Raw genomic sequence first — 20,000 nt, 5'->3', positions numbered from 1 at the left:
AGAGAACTCTTGCCCTTTGATGTTGTACTGTAACAAATGCGTTTGTCACTAAACGGTGACCAGAGAATGTTGTTGCTGGTTTTTTTGTTTTTTTTTGGTCTTTTGTCATACCATGCTCATCTTCTGGCTATATAAAATCTGTGATTCTGTTGTAAGAAACTGCAGTGAACTTCAATTGCAACAAAAATGAAGTATTTATGGGTGAAAAGTTAGCTTTTTGAAGATGCAATATCTATTTTAATGTTTAATTTTTTTCATGCCTTTGTATCGTGCAATTCCATGGGCCCTGATGGAGGAGATGACAGTTTTGAGTATTGATGACAGTGATAAAGACAGCATTTTTTAACCTTGATTCAGAGTTATCTTTTTTATGAGTGGAGAAACAGTGGGTATTCAGTTCTGGGGCAATAGGATGTGATCGAATGTTTCATATTGGTTCACCACTAATCATACTAGGGAGGGTGAGTGAGCACTTTGTATTAGAGCAGGGGTTCCTGAACTTTGTTGTCTCGTGACATCAATCATCTCCTATGACCCCAACAACTTGATTGCAGGCTACGCCAACACATAATAATGATGTCCACGATGCTCTTATTGGTTGGAATTGAACTCCAAAACACTGTAATATAGGCTACAGGTGCAATAGACAGACATTGTTAGTCTTCATATAAAATACAAATGTTTGTGTCTTATTTATGAAATCATAGAGGTTAGTTTGATTTTCTCAGGGGACCCCAATTTTAAATCAGGGAACCCGACATGGGATTTTTGGGAACTGCCGCTGTATTAGAGACCGACAAACCACAGTTGGACATCTTTTATTAATAAGGAACAACCTTTTTATTAATACATTATTACATTCAAGGCAAATGATACATCCTTTACAATACATACTCTGCAATTCAAATATTGGCGTTCAAACTAAATAAATAGAATTTTGAAATGAACTTTCAAATTCAGTGCACGACATTGAGAGATAACACTAAACAGTCAACGTGTTACAAAGGTTCCACACATTCAGTTTGACGTATCTCCAGGTATACAGTGGAATTCGCGAGTGCACCTCTAAAACCAACGTAAAAAATAGACTTGAAAATAAGTTGTATCCTTACCATCATAGAAATATTGGGCTTTTTCTATTCGTATGTACAGCAGTATAGGCTGAGAGAAATTCTCAAACGACAGAAATTGCACAGTAGTTATAGAATTTAAAGAGCATGTTTTTTTTAAAAATATCTTACAACACCTAGTAAACAGTCTTCGAGATACTGCATGAAATTGCACGTTGTCTTCATGGCGCTGACGGGGCTGTTTCGAGGCTTTGGTACACAAGGTCCTGATTGGAAGAAAATGTTCTCCTAAGGGCTTCTCCTCTAACACGTCCATCATGACTCTACAGAGGTGTGTTCCAGGGAATCAGATGTACAGTAGTGAGGTTACTCTACAGAGGTGTGTTCCAGGGAATCAGATGTGGTGAGGTTCTAAAAGCCTCTGCACCACTTCCCATCTGTACGACCACTACCACCTGTCTGCATTGTTAACGGTAGACTCTGGGGTATGACGTCACGCCCATGAAAACAAAGCAACTTTCATCAAATATATTGTAGCGAAAGAGAGCGTCCACTCGTTTCACTGCCTTTCACTATCTTTCTTTCCATGTCCCTCGATTTCTTCTTTTTTGCTTCCATTTTGAAAACGAGCCTAAAGTAAACAGCTGCCTGGATGAGAACCAAATATATTTCAATTCTACCTGGAGACGCTCACAACGCCACGACAAAACGCTTGACGCATGCCCTCTGTCGCAACACGCTCTACTCTCTAGTCTGTTGCGTCTTTGTTGTTGTTGTTTTTGTTGTTGTTTTTTTAAAGTCTACGGCACCGTCTCCCGCTCATTCGTGCTATGACGTCATATCCCAGAGTCTCCCTTTAACAGTCAATTCAGAGAGCTGGATCGTCTACAGTACACTTCAAATAGGGGAAGACACTGGGCAGTTAAATCACAGATGCAGGTCTACCTGGATGGGACGACATGGTTGGCAGCCATCTTGGAAATCATGGATGAGGGTAAAGGGCAGATATGATGAACCGGTTGGAGAGATACTAAAGAGACTGGGATGATGTCTCTGTGTTACAAGCATATCATAAACATTGTGTATCCCATTAGGATCATTGTGCTGTTTATCACTGGAGGCAATTGAAGCGTTGCCATTGTTGTGTTGATGTGTCTTACTAGATTGATTGGATGATACATCTCCTATAGATATGACATCCTAGGTAGTGTGCAGGGGAGGCTGGTGGGAGGTAGAAATCGGAGGACGGGCTCATTGTAATGCATGGAACGGAATGAGGAATGGTATCAAACACGTTCCATGCATTACAATGAGCCTGTCCTCCGATTTCTACCTCCCACCAGCCTCCCCTGGTAGTGTGTGGTTAAAAACAGCCCTCTCCAGAACACCTGGCCGACAGATGCAGCGTCCCGATTCTCTACCTTTCTCCTGATGTGGGGATTAATGCCCTCCTCCCACCTGGAGGATGTAAAACCCATGCTTTTACCATCTTACACCAATCCTACTAAGAGACACTTCAGGAAAAGGGTGGAGAAATACAATGCTGCATAAAACCACAATGCCGGGGTCGGTTCCCGTTACTCTCCTCATGAACCGGGTTTTCTGGTCTCCCAATGGAAGTGGATGGGGGACCTCTTCTGTACACCACGGTGTCCACACAAACACAACTTACATGCAGAATTTGACTAGGGAGGGGAGGGTCCCACACATATTCCCCCCCCCCCGCCCCCCCCCTCCCCGCTTAAAAGGAGAGCTGGGTTGGCCCCTCAGTAGCACCTCCACCCCTGCCTGTCCCTGAAGGGAAACATTGCACCACCTTTGGGAGCAATGGCAAGAGCATCACAGGCACTGTCCAAAGAAGGGAACAAAAAGTGCAACAAAGTCGACAGGGCCGTGATGAATAAAGGCAACATCAGAGTGTTCCACAGAATGTCTAAAAACAACCGTGCTGGGGCCATCGAGGAAGATTCTAGAAGGCTAAAGGGGGGTTCCCAAGGAAGGAGGGAAAGAAGACGGAAGTTCTAACTGATGTGTTGTTGTATAAATACTTCAGGTCAGAGAGTTGGCACAGTACATTTGGTCACAAACGAAAGCTTCTTCTTCTTCGTGGCATTCTCCTCTGCTCCTCTGTCAGGGCATCCATACTGTAACTTGTGAGAGTGGCGGCCTCTAGAGGAGGTTTGTGGTGGTGCATGGGGGCACACGTACTTTATCAGTCTGCCTGTTCATTCACTCTCAATGAAAATTCATCTTTTCGTCTTTTTGCTGTGTCACTCTAAAGCAACACTTTCATGTGTGCATGTAGAAGAGCCTCCAGTTCATCTCTTAAAGGGTGGGGGGGCAAGTCTAAAAAAATACATATTACTCTGTGGGCTCTATTTTCAGCGAGACGCAGGTCCAAACGCAGGCATATTGGCAAATTGTGTCAGCGATAACAGGTAAAATAATTACTCGCTTGCGTTCAGGTGGGTGGAATAGCAGTAATACCATCACCAGCGCCCCCGCCCACGTTTGCGCTAAGACTGATTTATACGCCATTCAAATATAGCCCTGTGTGTGTGTGTTGTATGTGTGTTAGTGTGTGTGAATGTGAGCGTACGTGCGTACGTGCCTGTGCGTGCTTAGTGGAAAACTCAAAAAGGCAGTCACAGTGTGATGAAACTCACGAGCATGCAGAACATATCCACACGTCTGACACCAGGGCATTCTATGACAGAGAGAGTTCTTGTAAACAAACTCAAACAACCAGGCCTAGAGCCAGACCCTAGCCATTGAGGCCTTTCCCTAACCCCCCAGCCACCCTCTCCTCTACCCCCTTCCTTCCCCTCATCAGGCAGGGCCGGGCAGGGCAGGGTGGTGAAGGGCTGGGCTGGGTGGAAGGCTAGAGGGCCAGAGGTCTCCATCTCTCTCCCAGGATGGGAGAGTGTTCAGGGGGTAAGAGAAGGAAGGAGCTGTGTGCTGGGGTGGAGGGATGGATGAAGTACAGGCATACAGAGCAGTAATGGGCTCTGCCTCCCCTCTCCCTCCATTCTCCCCACTCCTTTTCTTCATGGTCCTCCTCCTCCTCTTTCTGGCCTTCTCCTCCTTCTTCTCCTCTTCTATGTTCACTTGTTCTCGATGAGAGACTGGACCTTGTGCACCAGCTCTCTGGCGATCTGGAGGATGTGCTGCACGTCATGGCGCTCTGCCATCTCTGTCTCACACACACACACACACACACACACACACACACACACACACACAGAGATAGGACATTAGGGAGCAGGCAGGCAGGCGCACACGCACACGCACGCGCACGCACACACACACACACACACACACACACACACACACACACACACACACACACACACACACACACATACACACACACACATATACACACACACATATACACATATACACATACACACACACTGAGGCCAACCGGGTCTCACCGTTGAAGAACTTGATGATGTCGGTGAAGTCCATGTTGTTGTCTCTGATGATCTCTCTGTAGACCTCCACCAGGGCCAGGGCCAGGAACAGAACAAACTGACTGGACGAGATCCTGGGGGCCACCCAGATCACCTCCCACACTGCAAACACATCCTCGTACAGCAGCTCTGTACACACACACACACACACACACACACACACACACACACACACACACACACACAGCATGTGTAAGGATACGCTTTGCAAGTGTATCTCAATGGTCATGCTAAACATGTAAACAAGCAAACAGGGAACACTGGTTTAGGGTTTATCCTGTTTCAGCCTGGGAGGTCGAGCAGACAGCCAATCAGCATTGCAGCATACTGTACCTCGTTTGAAGTCGAGCAGGAACCAGCGGTAGCAGAAGTAGAAGTGGGTGTAGTCTCCGTTCTGGTGCATCAGCTCAAACAGCTCTGAGTCCAGGATCTGACGTCACACAGAGGTCAGAGGTCAGGGCCAAGGGTCATTTTAGCATTACTGACGTGGTGAATATGAGAATAAATACGCACGCAAGCACGCACACAGACAGCCAGACACACACACACAGACAGTCAGACACACACACACACACACTGAGTGCAGTTGCTCTGTCACCTGAATGAGAGACCTCATATTGGCAAAGTGTGTGTCCATGGCTCCCCCATTGGGGAAGTTCTGACTCATCCTCTTCATCAGCTGGGTGAAGCAGCTGTATGCCAAGCACTCTGGGAAAGATAGGAGACAGATCCACTCAGAGAGAAAGAGCAGGGCACTCAGTATCCTCTAAGAGCACTGTGACGTTCAAAGAGCTAAACAATGCGTTGGTTTGAGCTGATGTAGGACGTTTTCTGTTCCAGGATCAGATCTATCTGGCAGACTTTTACTAGTATCGGGGAAAAATCAGCCAGCTCGATCTGATACTGGATATAGCAAAAAAAAAAGAATCTTCTAGTTTTTAAAGTACTGCGCCTAGGTAACAGGCTAGATATCCCATCCGTATTAGGCTAAAGACTTTGCTTTCTCCTGTGTTGTCAAATTAGTGTGAATTGGGATAGGGAAGGACTAATGAAGAGCATTGAGATGCACCCTCTGGTTAGGTTTAATTAGCCTCTAACTTAGCAATTATCTAATGGTTAATAGCTAATGGGAAATGGATAATTACTGATTGATAATGGCCAATAGCTAATGGGTAGGCCTAATTGCTAATAGCTAAGGCTAATGGATAATTACTGATTGCTAATGGCTAATAACTTATGGTTAGGCTTCATTGCTAATAGCTAAGGCTAATGAAGTCTGGCTAAATGCTCATGGAAAATAGCTGAGGGCGGCTGAGGTTGTTCTCACCATCGTCCAGGATGACCATGAGAGGAGCCAGCAGGTCACACATGCCCTGGACATAGCCTATCTCCAGGTGCTCCCACACATAGCTGAGGCAGGGAGGAAACAGAGTTAGGGTTAGGGCTCGAGATAGGGTTAGGGTTAGGGCTGGAGCTAGAGTTATTACACTATACAGTTATTACATTATCCAGGGTTGTTACATTATCTGTTATTACATTATCTAGTGTTGCTACACGGTTAGTTATTACATTATCCAGTGTTGCTACCTTATGTGTTATTGCATTATCCTGTGGCGTTACTTTATCTGTTACATTGTCATATTACATTGTCTGTGACATTACATTATCAGCTGTTACATGATCAGTGGTTACATTATCAGTGGTTACATTATCAGTTGTTACAGGGTGTTTGTCGTCTACCTGCACATGATGTTGCGTAGCCTCTCCAGGTTGTCGCTGGTGAAGTAGTAGTAGTTGCGGTCGCAGCGCTGCACGTCCTTGTCTATCCTGTGCAGGTTCAGAGCCACCGTGTCCAACAGCTCAATCTACACACACAACACAGGGACAGGACACAGGGACGGGACACAGGGACGGGACACGACACAGGGACGGGACACAGGGACGGGACACAGGGACAGGACACAGGGACGGGACACAGGGACGGGACACAGGGACGGGACACAGGGACAGGACACAGGGACGGGACACAGGGACGGGACACAGGGACAGGACACAGGGACGGGACACAGGGACGGGACACAGGGACAGGACACAGGGACAGGACACAGGGATCAGTCAGCTCCGTCTGGACCAGGCCCAATCATGATACCATGATACAATGCATACAATATTTACAGAACTGTGCCGTTTTAAAATGTATCATATTCAAAATGCAATCTAGTGTGTTTCTTATGTGTTTCTCAACCTCAAACTATGTGTTTCCAGTGTGTTTCTGTCAATGCTATCTAGTGTGCCCTGTTTATGAACATCATAGTGCAGAAGTTCACTGTTGTTCACGTGAGGGGCTGAGTGTGTGTATGGGTGTGCTCTGCTCTCAAACATGCACACACACGTGTGCTGATACATACAAATATACAGTACCAGTCAAAAGTTTGGACACACCTTGCCAAGAGTGTGCAAAGCTGTCATCAAAGCAAAAGGTGGCTACTTGGAAGAATCTAAAATATAAAACATATTCTGGTTTGTTTATCACTTTTTTGTTTACTACATCATTCCATATGTGTTCCTTCATAGTTTTGATGTCTTCAATATTAATCTACAATGTAGAAAATAATAAAAAAAATAAAGAAAAACCATTGAATGAGAAGGTGTGTCCAAACTTTTGACTGGTACTGGTACATACTGTACACACACACACACGCACACACACATACATACCGTATAGGAGGACAGTGAGGGCGCTACCCCTTCCACACCTCCATTACTGGTCATGAGCTTATCCAGCTGATTGCACAGCCTCTCCTCACTCAGCGAGTCCTGCCGCACCTGCTCTCCCAACACGCCGTGTGTGTGTGAGTGTGTGTGTGTCCGGCCCTCCTCCCCCACGCCCCCCTCCTCCTCTATGCTCTGGCCGTCGTCGATGCTGGACAGGATCTGGGAGTGTCCTGACGCCACAGAGTAGTTTCTGGAGGAGGGGAGGCCGGAGTCTGGGGAGTCAAACTCCACCAGGGGACGCTCATCAGGGGCCAGGGCGGCCGGGGGCACCATGGTGGACATGGTGGGGGTGTTGTCCCCTCCACCGGGGGTGTCCTGCCCCCCCGTGTCCGGCTCATCTACTGACATGAATACCTGGGGGGGGAGGGGGGGGGGGGGGGGGGGGGGGGGGGGGGGGGAGAGAGAGAGAGAGAGAGAGGGTGAGAGAGAGAGAGAGAGAGAGAGAGAGAGAGAGAGAGGGAGAGAGAGAGAGAGAGGGAGAGAGAGGGAGATATGACTTTGTATTTCATTAGAGAACAACCCAAGTCCAGATGTACCTCAACCTGTAAATGGTGGCCTAACACACTCCAACAGCACTTGACTGATGTTATCGATAATCGTAGTCGCCATAGACCAGTGGAGGCTGGTGAAGATAGAAATCGGAGGTCAGGGAAGGAATGAGGAATGGTATCAAACACGTGTGTTTCCTCCAATTTCTACCTCCACCAGCCTCCCCTGCCACCAGTCGCGAATGTATCAGCCTTGGCCTCTGACCTCGTTGCTGAGTGTGGAGTCTCTGTGGATGAGTCTGAGGACGTGGCTGTCGATGCTGCTGCCTGACGACAGCTTGGCAAAGATGGCCGACTGCATCTCCTTCTCCCTCTGCTTGACGATGACCTCACACGCCTTCCACTCCTTCATCACCTGCTGATACCTGGCACTGATCTTCTCATCAATCTGACCGGGAAGATGGTCAAGACACACACATGCAGTGTCAAAACACAGGCGGACACACACGCACACACGCACGCACACACGCACACACGCATGCACGCACAAACGCACGCACACATGCGCACACACACACACACATACACAATCACACATGCACACAGGCAGACACACACACACACACACACACACACACACACACACACACACACACACACACACACACACACACACACACACACACACACACACACACACACACACACACACACACACACACACACACACACACACACACCTGGCTCATGTCCTTCTTGCCCATGCCAAACTTGTAGTGGCCCAGCAGGAAGGGCCACACCTCCTTTCTGATCTCATGCTGCACCCCGCCATAATACACCAGCCTCAGCAACTCTAACTCCTTATAGTTCTATACAGAGAGAGAGGGAGAGAGGGAGGGAGAGAGAGATGGAGGGAGGGAGGGAGGGAGGGAGGGAGAGAGAGATGGAAGGAGAGAGAGGGAGGGAGAGAGAGGGAGGGAGAGATGGAGAGAAAGGGGGGGAGGTAGAGTGGGAGGGGGAGGGATAGAGACAGGGAGAGAGACAAACAGACAGGGAGGGAGGGAGGGAGAGAGAGAGAGAGAGAGGGAGGGAGAGAGAGAAGGGTGGAGATAGACAAAGACCAAGAGACAAAGATGGAGAGAGACAGAAATGGAAACAGTGTAAATTAGTAATGACCACCTTATTGAAACTGACATGGCCAAATTTCCTCATCTAATTCCAATGATAAGATCGTATTAGTTGCTTTGTTATGAGAGTTCATTTCAGTGGAAGCCATTAGAATTAGATTAGACTGAAGATGGAGGGAGGGGTTGGGGTTGGAGGCGGTTGAAGAAACACTGGCACTCATATTTGATCTATATGAATATAGCTGAATACTGTTGCACCCCCCCCCCCCCCCCCCCCCCCCTCCATCCCTCTCCCCAGATCATTGTTGCCAAAGCAATTCAACATTCAGCATTGTTATCACACCTGCTGCAGGGTCTGCATACGTAGTGGTGCTTCCCTCTGGTGAATGAAACATCAACATTGCACCCACACCCACACCCACCCACACCCACTCAACCACCCACCCACCCACCCACACCCACCCACCTACCCATCCAGACAACCACCCACTCACACACACACACCCACACCCATCCACCCTCCCACACACACACTCACCCACACCCACACCCATCCACCCACCCACCCACCCATCCTCCCACACACACACTCACCCACACCCACACCCATCCACCCACTCACCCACCCACCCTCCCACACCTACACACACACTCAGATCCACCCCCCCCCACCCATCCCCTCACCTTGCAGTCCTTCTGGTACTTGCTCCACACGTCTTTGCTGAGGCCCCCCGCAGCCTCGCTGGGCCTGTCAGGGGGCACGATGCTGTGGTTGACCAGGGCTGACAGGTGGGTCCGCACAGTGGACAGGTGTCGACAGTAGGCCAACCCTGACACACACACACACACACACACACACACACACACACACACACACACACACAGACACACAGACACACAGACACACACACACACGCACGCACAGGAGAGAGACTGAGTTTGACACCTATCTCTCCAATAACAGGTGCAGAACAGAAGAAACAGGCTGGGAACTGGAGAGAGGAGGTGCTCTATATACTGTGTCTCTATATACTGTGTCTCTCTATACTGTGTCTCTATATACTGTGTCTCTCTATACTGTGTCTCTATATACTGTGTCTCTATATACTGTGTCTCTATATACTGTGTCTGTCTTAGAACAGAGCGGAACAGAACCCGGGGTCAGTTTCACAAAAGCTTCGTAGCGTAAGAAGTACTTAATTCCTCCTGACAACCCAGCCACAAAGGCGTTGAGATACAGTAACAATTGTAATTGTAAAATCCACGCTTGCAGGTCAATCTGATGTTCATGAAAGAACGAAATCCGTTAAGTGAAGAACTTTTCTGGCCGAGGAGAGGAGTGGGCCTGGATTCTTTTCAAAAGAGATAAAGTACTACTTTAGCTAAGGAGCTTTCGGTGAAACTGACCCCAGAACCGAGTGAATAGAACAGAAAAGAACAGAATAGAATAGAATACGTATTTCTCCCAACAAGCTTGGTATGAGGTGTAACCTTTCACAGACTTACATCCATAGAAGGCCCTGGAGACGATCTGCCTCTTCATGTTCTGACACAGCATCTTAAGAGGAATACTGGAGACAGGGCACACGACACAGTAGAGAGGTTATCATAACACACACACACACACACTCTGAGGTGAGTGTTTGAGTGGGTTTGTATGTGTGTGTGTGTGTGTGTGTGTGTGTGTGTGTGTGTGTGTGTGTGTGTGTGCCCGTGTGCCTGTGTGTATGTGTACGTGTGTGTGTGTGTGTGAGTGTGTGTGAGTGTGTGTGTGTGTGTGTGTGTGCCTGTGTGTATGTGTACGTGTGTGTGAGTGTGTGTGTGTGTGTGTGTGCTTTAGAATACCGGTCGTGGATGCAGGTGCAGCCTGGTGGGTAGTCGAAGGACGTGTTACTGCCCCCGGTGGAGCAGGACAGGCATGACGACACGTGACTGGGGCACTCTCCCTGCTGCCATGACGACGGACTACCTCCTAAACCCGGAATATCCATCATCTCCCCGTGGTCTGAGAAAGAGAGAGGGAGAGAGAGAGAGAGAGAGAGAGAGAGAGAGAGAGAGAGAGAGAGAGAGAGAGAGAGAGGGTGAGAGAGAGAAAGAGAAAGACAAGTGAAGAATGAAGCAGCACTCTAAGGTGCTCTGAGTAATGCAAGTTATTGTAAAGCATGGAACGGAATGAGGAACGGTATCAAACACACGTACACGTGTTTGATGCCATTCCTCATCCCATCCCCTGACCAGCATACATGTACAGGCCCCTCAGCTCAACCGTCAGATCAATTCAAGTAGCATTTTCTCTTCATAGATTTCAAATGCCTGTTTTAATATATGGCTGCTTCAAAATATGGTATCTCTCTTTCTTTCTGTCTACATTGCTCACGTAGATGTACAGAATGAGGTTTACATGTATGTTACAGGATAATATCATAAAACACAAACATCAATATCAAGAAAAACAAAGACTGGAGTTTGAAGAGTTTGGAAGTGAGGCAAAGCATTCTGGGAGATAAGGACAGGCAGGCAGAGAGGATGCTGGGAAGCCATGCATGTACAGGCAGCAGCAAGCTTGTGAGCAGAGGAGGCTCCACAGAGCTCAGAAGAGAGGGAGAGGGAGAAGAGGAGGAAGAGTGGAGGAGGAGGAGGAGGAGGAGGAGGAGAGAGAGAGAGAGAGAGAGAGAGAGAGAGAGAGAGAAAGAGAGAGAGAGAGAAAGAAAGAGAAAGAACAAGCGCTCAGGCCATGCAGGGTGCATAAAGCCAGAACATGACAGAAAAACTAAAACAAAACAAAAAAAATGGACACCAATAAGGGTATACCAAAAAAAAGTGGAAAAGAATCATAAAAAACGTGAACATCAAATAAATGCTCTTCACCTTAATTCTTCAGGTTGGAGCTGAGTGATGACCTGTCATAAATAGTAGCTGCTCTTTGGTTGTTCGGAAAACGGAAAAACCAAAAAACTCAAACTCAAAATGAAACATAAACATATAAAATGGTAGAGAAGGAGGAGCCATTCAGACTCCTTTAGGGTTATCTTTAGACTATGGCAGTTCAACTGCTGACTTTAGGGGTTAGGAACTGCAATGAGCCCCCGTTCACACAACGAACGATCCATGTCTCTCAAACTAAGCGCAGAACCTCACAGGACCTGATCGTCGTCATGAAAGGGGACGAGGGGGGACGATGGGGACGGGGACGAGGGGACGGGGTGGGGGACGGGGTGGGGGGGGGGGGGGGGGGGGTTAGTGAAGAATTACAGTGAACAGCATTGCAGAAAAGAAACTGCACCAACATAGGAGGAGGAAGAAAAAAAAACTAAAAACTAAAAACCAGAGCAAAGAAAGAAATCAAAAACAGAGGAGGAGAAAGACACATAGAGCGAGAGAGGAGACGTATATTCTGTTACAAATAAGCAGAAACACACATTCGGTTAAAACAAATGAAACTGGTGCATATCTCCCATGCATAATCATCAAGCATGTTGCAGTGAACTCAAATGAAGAAGAATGGAGCCCAAAAAAAAACAAAAAACAGAAAAGGTCATAGCTCAACCGAAACATAAAGAGTACAAATAGGAAAAAGTTGCAAATAATCAAAGCATTTCTTGGCCACCAGAACCCAGAACCCAACAGTGCTGAGAGGTGAGGTGAAGAGAGGACCACCAACTGGGACTACATGGACTACAAACCAAACACAGCCTGGGTCACACAGTACTATCATACTGATCATCCTTGGAAACTCAACATACCACAATGCAATTGTGTGAAAATACAGGAAGACAGCGATCTAGCCCTGCTCTGATAGGCTGAGAGACAATGAGAACCAGCTGTAGGAGACACGGTAGATAGGGTCACACTGGGACACTGAGCGGATGACACCAGGACACTGAGTGAGTGATACTAGACAGTGTCTGTGTGTGTGTGTGTGTGTGTGTGTCTGAGTGGGTGACACTAGACAGCGTGTGTGTGTGTCTGTGTGGGTGACACTGGGACACAGAGAGTGGGTGACACTAGACAGTGTGCGTGTGTGTGTGTGTGTGTGTGTGACACTAGACAGTGTGTGTGTGTGTGTGTGTGGGTGGGTGGCACTGGGACACAGACAATGGGTGACACTAACACTGAGAGTGGGTGACAGAACATCAGTGTGTCTGGGCAGGAGGACAGAGCTGTGAGTCGTGAGTTCACAAGTGTGTGTGTGTGTGAGGGTTTCTGTGTGTGTGTGTGTGTGTGTGTGTGTGTGTGTGTGTGTGTGTGTGTGTGTGTGTGTGCGACAGGGAGTGTGAGTGTGTGACAGTATTAACGGTGTGAGTGAGTGTCTTTCATAGGGTTGCATCAGGTGAATGGATTATCCCCCCCCCCCCCCCCCCCTGTCACTACGTCTGCAGAGAGGGGGGGGTGACGTGACGTGACATCATTCAAAGAGTGAGTCACATGCAGAGCCAAGTGATGTGGCACTAACTGGATCTGTGATAGCATCAGTGACAGACAGGGACACAGAGTCACCACTGGACACCCCTCACAGAGGGACCAATCACAACCACCAATGAACCACAAGGCACTTGAGGGGGCCCAATCACCATCACGGTTACAAGGAGGGGGCGGGTCAGTCGTCAGACCTCTGCTAGGGTCCTCCTCTCTAAGGTGACCTATCAACGGTGACAACACAAGGACATCAGGGGAGGCTGGTGGAGGTAGACATCGGAGGACGGGGCTCATCGTAATACACACGTGTTTGATACCATTCCTCACTCTGTTCCGTGCATTATAATGAGCCCGTCCTCCGATTTCTACCTCCACCAGCCTCCCCTGGTTTCTAGGCTACAGTATGAATCAGTTCCACGATAATGGTTTACATTTTACATTTACATTTCTGGCATTTAGCAGACGCCTTTATCCATGTCTGTTTCATGGTTGTCTTCCATTCCCCCTTCGGTGCTCTCTCTCTCTGTCTCTCTCTCTCTCTCTCTCTTCCTTCCCTCCTTCCTCCCTCTCTTTCTTTCTCTCCTTCCCTTTCCCTCGCACTGGAACCTGCCACTTGACCTCGCGATTGCTCTCACCATGGCAACACCCAAGGTCCTAGCCAACCTGATGTAGCAACGGCCTCTCAGAGTGAAGAGGGACGTCGTGACGTGGCACTCAGGGCGCCGTGGCAACGCCACAACCAACCAACCACCACCTTCGTCCTGGCACTGTTGGGTTAGGGCTCGGGGGGGGGGGGGGGGGCAAAGACACAGAGGGCGTATGGGGGAGGGGGGGGGGGGCGGGATTCAGGCAGGCAGGCACAGGGAGAGAGGTTGTGAGAGGAGGGGGGGGGGGGTGCACAGAGGGGGTATGGAGTCGGGACTGGGTTGGGTTGAGGGGTGGGGGGGGGGGGGTGCAGAGGGGGTATGGAGTAGGGACTGGGTTGGGTTGAGGGTGGGGGGGTTGAGGGGTGGGGGGACACAGAAGGCGTATGGAGTAGGGACTGGGTTGGGGGGACACAGAGAGGGTATGGAGTAGAGACTGGGTTGGGTTGGGGGGTGGGGGGGACACAGAGGGGGTATGGAGTAGGGACTAGGTTGGTTTGAGGGGGGGGAGGGGGGGGTTGAGGGCGGGTGGTGGTGAGGGGTGCTCAGGTGATAAAAACCTTTCATGACATTAGGGTCTGTGAGGTTCCGCGAGCAGATCATTGAGATCATGGCGTGCAGCCTATCCTCCTCCTCCTCGTCGTCGTCCAGCGAGGGCGCTCGGCTGCCCGTGGCGTGGTGGTAGTTTATAGTGACTGCTCCCCCGCGGTAATACAGAGAACACAGTTATACAGCGCCCCCTACAGCACAGGAGAGATACCTACTGTACATCTGAGCCTGGAACATGTGTTATGCACAAACATATACGCAATCATACAGTACACACACACACACACGCACACACACACACGTATGCAGATAAGCACGCACACACCCATGAACAAACACGCATGCACACACGCACGCACCCGCACCCGCACGCACCCGCACACACCCGCACACACACACACACACACACACACACACACACACACACACACACACACACACACACACACACACACACACACACACACACACACACACACAGTGAACTCTGTCCTGTCTCTCTCTTGTTTGGAGTAGCTGCATAGGGAATGACTCAACAGCTGACAGAGATGTGGCTTTACTACCACCTACTGTACTAAGTCAAACACACTTAGAAAACACACAATGACACACGGCTTGCACAGAGATGTGTGTGTGTGTGTGTGTGTGTGTGTCCGCGCGGTTACTCACTGGAGTCGTGGCGGTGCCCAGGGTACACAATACGAAACACGTAGTCAGCAGCCACCTGCTCCTCCCCGGACCCATCCTGATCCACCAGTCTGGCTGTGCTGTTCCTCTTCCTCAGCTTAGGGAACACCTTACCCTGAACACACACACACACACACACACACACACACAGACACAGACACAGACACAGACACAGACACAGACACAGACACACAGACACACAGACACACACACACACACACACACACACACACACACACACAGATTGATTGAGGGACCCAGACCAGTGTGTGTTCCATGTGATGTGATGGGAGGTCAGGAGCCCCACCTTGCCTTTCTGGGACCAGAGGGGGGGCTCCAGCTGGCCCCGTGGCAGCAGGCCTGTCTCCAGGCAGGACAGGAAGGCCAGGAGGTGGCCCCCGGGGGGGAATTGGAGGGGGGGCCGCTGGATACCATCCTGACTCACCAGCACCAAGGTCCCACCACAGTCCGCTACGGAGGGATAGAGGATAGAGGGGGACAGGGGGGGTAAAAGAGGGGAGGAGGGACAGAAGTAGGAGAGAGAGAGAGAGAGAGAGAGAGAGAGAGAGAGAGAGAAAGAGGGCATGGGTGGCAGGGGAGACAGGGTCGAGGAGAGCGAAAGGACAAGGTAGGAAAGAGAGTGAAGAGGAGAGAAAGAGAGAACGTGAAAGAGACAGAAAGATACATGATAAATGACTAACACGGGCCTACAGTATGAGACATTATTAATAATAACAATTACACTGGCCTACATCTACAACCGCCAGACCCTCAGAGGGTTCTCATACGCCCAGCCAGGAAATGAACTTTTCATCAAAGGCGATTATCAATACCTTAATTTGACACGGGTCATAAAATACATCCCCCAAATGACAACCACTGGAGTCATGATGGAATGTGTTTCATAGTATAATTAGACATAATAAAAGGCCATCCGTGTGTATGTGTGTGTGTATATGTGTACTGTGTGTGTGTGTGTGTGTGTGTGTGTACTGTGTGTGTGTGTACTGTGTGTGTGTGTGTGTGTGTGTGTGTGTGTGTGTGTGTGTATGTGTACTGTGTGTGTGTGTGTGTGTGTGTGTGTGTGTACTGTGTGTGTGTGTGTGTGTACTGTGTGGGCTGGACTCACGTCGCTGGTGACAGTGGATGCAGACGATCTGTCGCAAAGGCACTGTCAACGCATAGTCCCAATAGATACTGAGAGAGGGGGAGAGAGAGAGAGAGAGAGAGGGAGAGGGAGACAGAGACAGAGAGAGAGACAGAGAGAGAGACAAAGGCCATCATAAAAAGAAAGAGAAGAACAGAGAATAATAGGGAGAGAAGGGAGAGAGTGGGAAGAGGGATGAAAAGTTGCATCACATGGTTCCCCATTGGCATACTGTACACTGGTTCTGAGGTAAATCAAAGCGCATGTGAGTGTTTTGGGAGCCAGAGAGAGAGAGAGAGAGAGAGAGAGAGAGGGAGGGGGCGGAGGGAGGGTGGGAGACAGTGTTAGGATGGTTCTGGAGGATGAAACAGAGGTATATCAAAGCACATTGGAACGGACAAATCATAGACCAAAGCTTTCACCAAGGGGTCTAAAGTCCGCAGGCATGTCTATAAAACTCTTTAAATAGGCTGTATTTTAACGGCGTTCAAAAAGTTTCAGAGCAAACGCGGGCGGGGTGTTGGGGGGCGCTGGCCGTGGCGCTTGTGGGGGTGGGGGTGGGGGTGGGTGCGTCTGAAACATCAACGCTATTTTCAAGAGTCTTTCAGCGCCCCCTGATGGCATATGACCTTCTCATTGTCGTGAACACGCCTCGATTTACCGCTACTCCCCCCAGGGGAAACGGCGTTCCGGTGCTGTGGTTATTTTCACCTGCTTCTGCTGAAAACAAATATGGCCAATAATATGCCTGCGTTTGGACACGCGGCCGTCCGGCACCAGCTGAAAATAGAGGCTGAGGAGATCCAACCACAGCCCAAAGAAGCCACATAGACACGGTGACATAGAGTTTCATGGGGGCGGGGGGGGGGGGGGTGACATAGGATGACATAGGGTGACAGAGAGAGAGAGTGATATAGGGGGGTGACATAGGGTGACAGAGAGAGAGAATGACATTGGGGGGTGACACAGGGGGGTGACACAGGATGACATAGGGTGACAGAGAGAGAGTGACACAGGGGGGTGACACAGGATGACATAGGGTGACAGAGAGAGAGTGACACACGGGGGTGACACAGGATGACATAGGGTGACAGAGAGAGAGAGTGACACAGGGGGGTGACACAGGATGACATAGGGTGACAGAGAGAGAGAGTGACACAGGGTGGTGACATAGGATGACATAGGGTGACAGAGAGAGAGAGAGTGACATAGGGGGGTGACACAGGGGGGTGACATAGGGCGCAGGGCTACCTCTTCTCCAGGTCGCAGTCCCCCAGTGTGCCGTTGATCAGCTGGTTGGGCGTCCATTTGAGCGTGAGGGTGTCACCTGCCTGGTGGAGGGACAGGTAACCCCGTAACACCTCCATCTCCTTCTTCTACAGAGGAGGGGGGGGGGGGGGAGGGGGGGGAGGTCAGAGTGGGATATTAACAATAAGATTGAGTGACCAACGGAGAAACACACACTTAAATGACATTTAAGGTGGAAGGACCCAAGAAGAGAGAGAGAGAGAGAGAGAGAGAGAGAGAAAGAGAGAGAGAGAGAGAGAGATAGAGTGAGAGAGGGGGAGGGGGAGGGGGAGGGGGAGGGAAGAAATTACAAAGTAAGTATTCATAAACAAACGCATATAGAGATAGATGAACAGGGGGGAAAGGAGAAGGAAGGGGTTAGAGAGGAGGTTGAAAAAGAAAAGAGAAGGAATGCAGAAAAACAAATGGATGAGAGAGAGAGACAGACAGAGAGAGAGAGAGAAAGAGAGAGAGAGAGAGAGAGAAAGAGAGAGATGGATAGCACAGCTGAAAGATGGTGGTTCTCAGCTGGTCTGGCAGTGTGTGAGCTGCTGCAGCCATCAGGTTCCCACCCAAATCTAATTAGTGGTAAATCTTCCCCTCACTCCCTGTTGGCCAGGATCCTTTACACTATCGATTATCACAGAGAGACACCACACACACACACACACACACACACACACACTCATGCACGCATGCACGCACATGCACACGCGCACACACACACACACACACACACACACACACACACACACACACTGCCCAAATCATAGATCGATGATATGAATATCAGCAGCATATTCATATCTAATATCATAGCAGATATAATAGCATATACATGCAATACACAATATACTGTATATGTTCATCTGCTCATAAACTACAGTACAGTACAGCCACCCCCGTGTCCAAGCCTGTGCCCTGTGTGTGTGTGTGTGTGTGTGTGTGTGTGTGTGTGGGTTAGCCCGGTGGGATCCAACAGAGAAGAGTGGGCGGCCCGTGCTCATTAAAGAATCCCCAAGGCAAAAAATGTCATATTTTAGCCAGGCATCTGGAGGTTGAGTGTGTGTGTGAGTGTGTGTGTGCGTGCGTGCGTGCGTGTGTGTGTGTGTGTGTGTGCATTGAGGGAGACTGCAAAAGCTACAGTGTATGAAAGGTATATAGTATTCTGTATGACTGTGTGTGCTGGATATCAGACTACAACTATAGCATATACCAACCAGGGGAGGCTGGTGAAGGTAGAAATCGGAGGACGGGCTCATTGTAATCCATAGAATGGAATGAGGAACGGTATCAAACATTGATACCGTTCCTCATTCCGTTCCATACATTACAATGAGCCCCGTCCTCCGATTTCTACCTCCACCAGCCTCCACTGGTACCAGCACCATGCCCCTGGGACTTACCGGCTGGACCAGAACATTGTTCTTGCCGTAGAGCAGGTGAGTACGGGAGTTCTGGTGCAGTGACTCCACGTACTCCCGCGCTGACGCCGCAAACTTATCGTCCGACATGCTCACACTGGACTGCCTCTTACGGATCTGGGAACCAATGGGAACAAGGCTTATTCCTAACCTTCAGTTCTGGGGCTGGAACCAAAGCCTTGGCACACCCGGTACCACTCAAAGACCAGAACTGGTGACCATAGCCACTGACCTATGGCCCACTGGCTATACAACACAATAACAACATTGCCAATACAACACTTCGATAAACACACTTTGATTGTGTTCATTAAATTAAATTGTTTTATGGCATCAGACTTTACTTTATATGTGATCAATCCCTAACTAACTAACTATACAGTAACTAACAGTAACTAACTAACTATACAGTACTAACCCCGCCCCCCCCCCCCTCCCCTCCAGTGAGGTGGCCTCTCTCACCCCCAGAGCGGGCCTCCTGCTGGGGGAGGAGTCCTGGCCCCTGTGGGCCCCGTGGATACGGTGGCGCTGGACCAGCTCGTTGGCCGACGGGTCTGTCCAGAAGTGGTCTGACGTCTTCAGCTTGGTGTACTCCAGGGCGCAGGGCCCCACTGAGACACACACACACACACACAGACACACACACAGACACACACACACACACACACACACACACAGACATATGCACTGTTAAGGTGGACCATTTCAAACCATCTATGGATGCTCATGTCAGTAGGGTGGGTGGATGGATGGATGGATAGATGGATGTATGGATGGATGGGTGGATGGATGGAAGGTTGGATGGGTGGGTGGATGGATGGATGGATGGGTGGATAGAAGGAAACACTTTAGCGCAAAAGGTAACTAGCTTCAGTACGTTACGTGCTTATGTGTGATCTCAATGTAGCGT

At 49.4% G+C, this 20,000-nt stretch overlaps 1 protein-coding gene across 1 annotated transcript in view; it reads right to left on the bottom strand.

Moving 5' to 3' along the window:
* Positions 1 to 2,823: 2,823 nt before the first annotated feature.
* sgsm2 (small G protein signaling modulator 2) overlaps positions 2,824 to 20,000 on the bottom strand; it is a 45,293-nt gene continuing 28,116 nt past the window's right edge. Inside the window, exons 6-23 of the mRNA XM_083671902.1 lie at positions 19,553 to 19,701; positions 19,073 to 19,207; positions 17,631 to 17,755; positions 16,362 to 16,429; positions 15,540 to 15,703; positions 15,215 to 15,347; positions 10,782 to 10,941; positions 10,443 to 10,507; positions 9,621 to 9,766; positions 8,550 to 8,678; positions 8,075 to 8,257; positions 7,265 to 7,675; positions 6,287 to 6,411; positions 5,874 to 5,956; positions 5,145 to 5,254; positions 4,880 to 4,976; positions 4,508 to 4,675; positions 2,824 to 4,263 (exon numbers count right to left, since the gene is read on the bottom strand). Coding sequence (XP_083528028.1) covers positions 4,175 to 4,263; positions 4,508 to 4,675; positions 4,880 to 4,976; positions 5,145 to 5,254; positions 5,874 to 5,956; positions 6,287 to 6,411; positions 7,265 to 7,675; positions 8,075 to 8,257; positions 8,550 to 8,678; positions 9,621 to 9,766; positions 10,443 to 10,507; positions 10,782 to 10,941; positions 15,215 to 15,347; positions 15,540 to 15,703; positions 16,362 to 16,429; positions 17,631 to 17,755; positions 19,073 to 19,207; positions 19,553 to 19,701 — 2,540 coding nt within the window. The 3' untranslated portion in view covers positions 2,824 to 4,174. The remainder of the gene's footprint in view (positions 4,264 to 4,507; positions 4,676 to 4,879; positions 4,977 to 5,144; positions 5,255 to 5,873; positions 5,957 to 6,286; positions 6,412 to 7,264; positions 7,676 to 8,074; positions 8,258 to 8,549; positions 8,679 to 9,620; positions 9,767 to 10,442; positions 10,508 to 10,781; positions 10,942 to 15,214; positions 15,348 to 15,539; positions 15,704 to 16,361; positions 16,430 to 17,630; positions 17,756 to 19,072; positions 19,208 to 19,552; positions 19,702 to 20,000) is intronic.

This window comes from Argentina silus (genome assembly GCF_951799395.1).
Source record: "Argentina silus genome assembly, chromosome: 6".
Taxonomy (NCBI): Eukaryota; Metazoa; Chordata; class Actinopteri; order Argentiniformes; family Argentinidae; genus Argentina; species Argentina silus.
The sequence above is the reverse complement of the archived record's forward strand: the minus strand, read 5'-3'. Positions and strand labels throughout refer to the sequence as shown.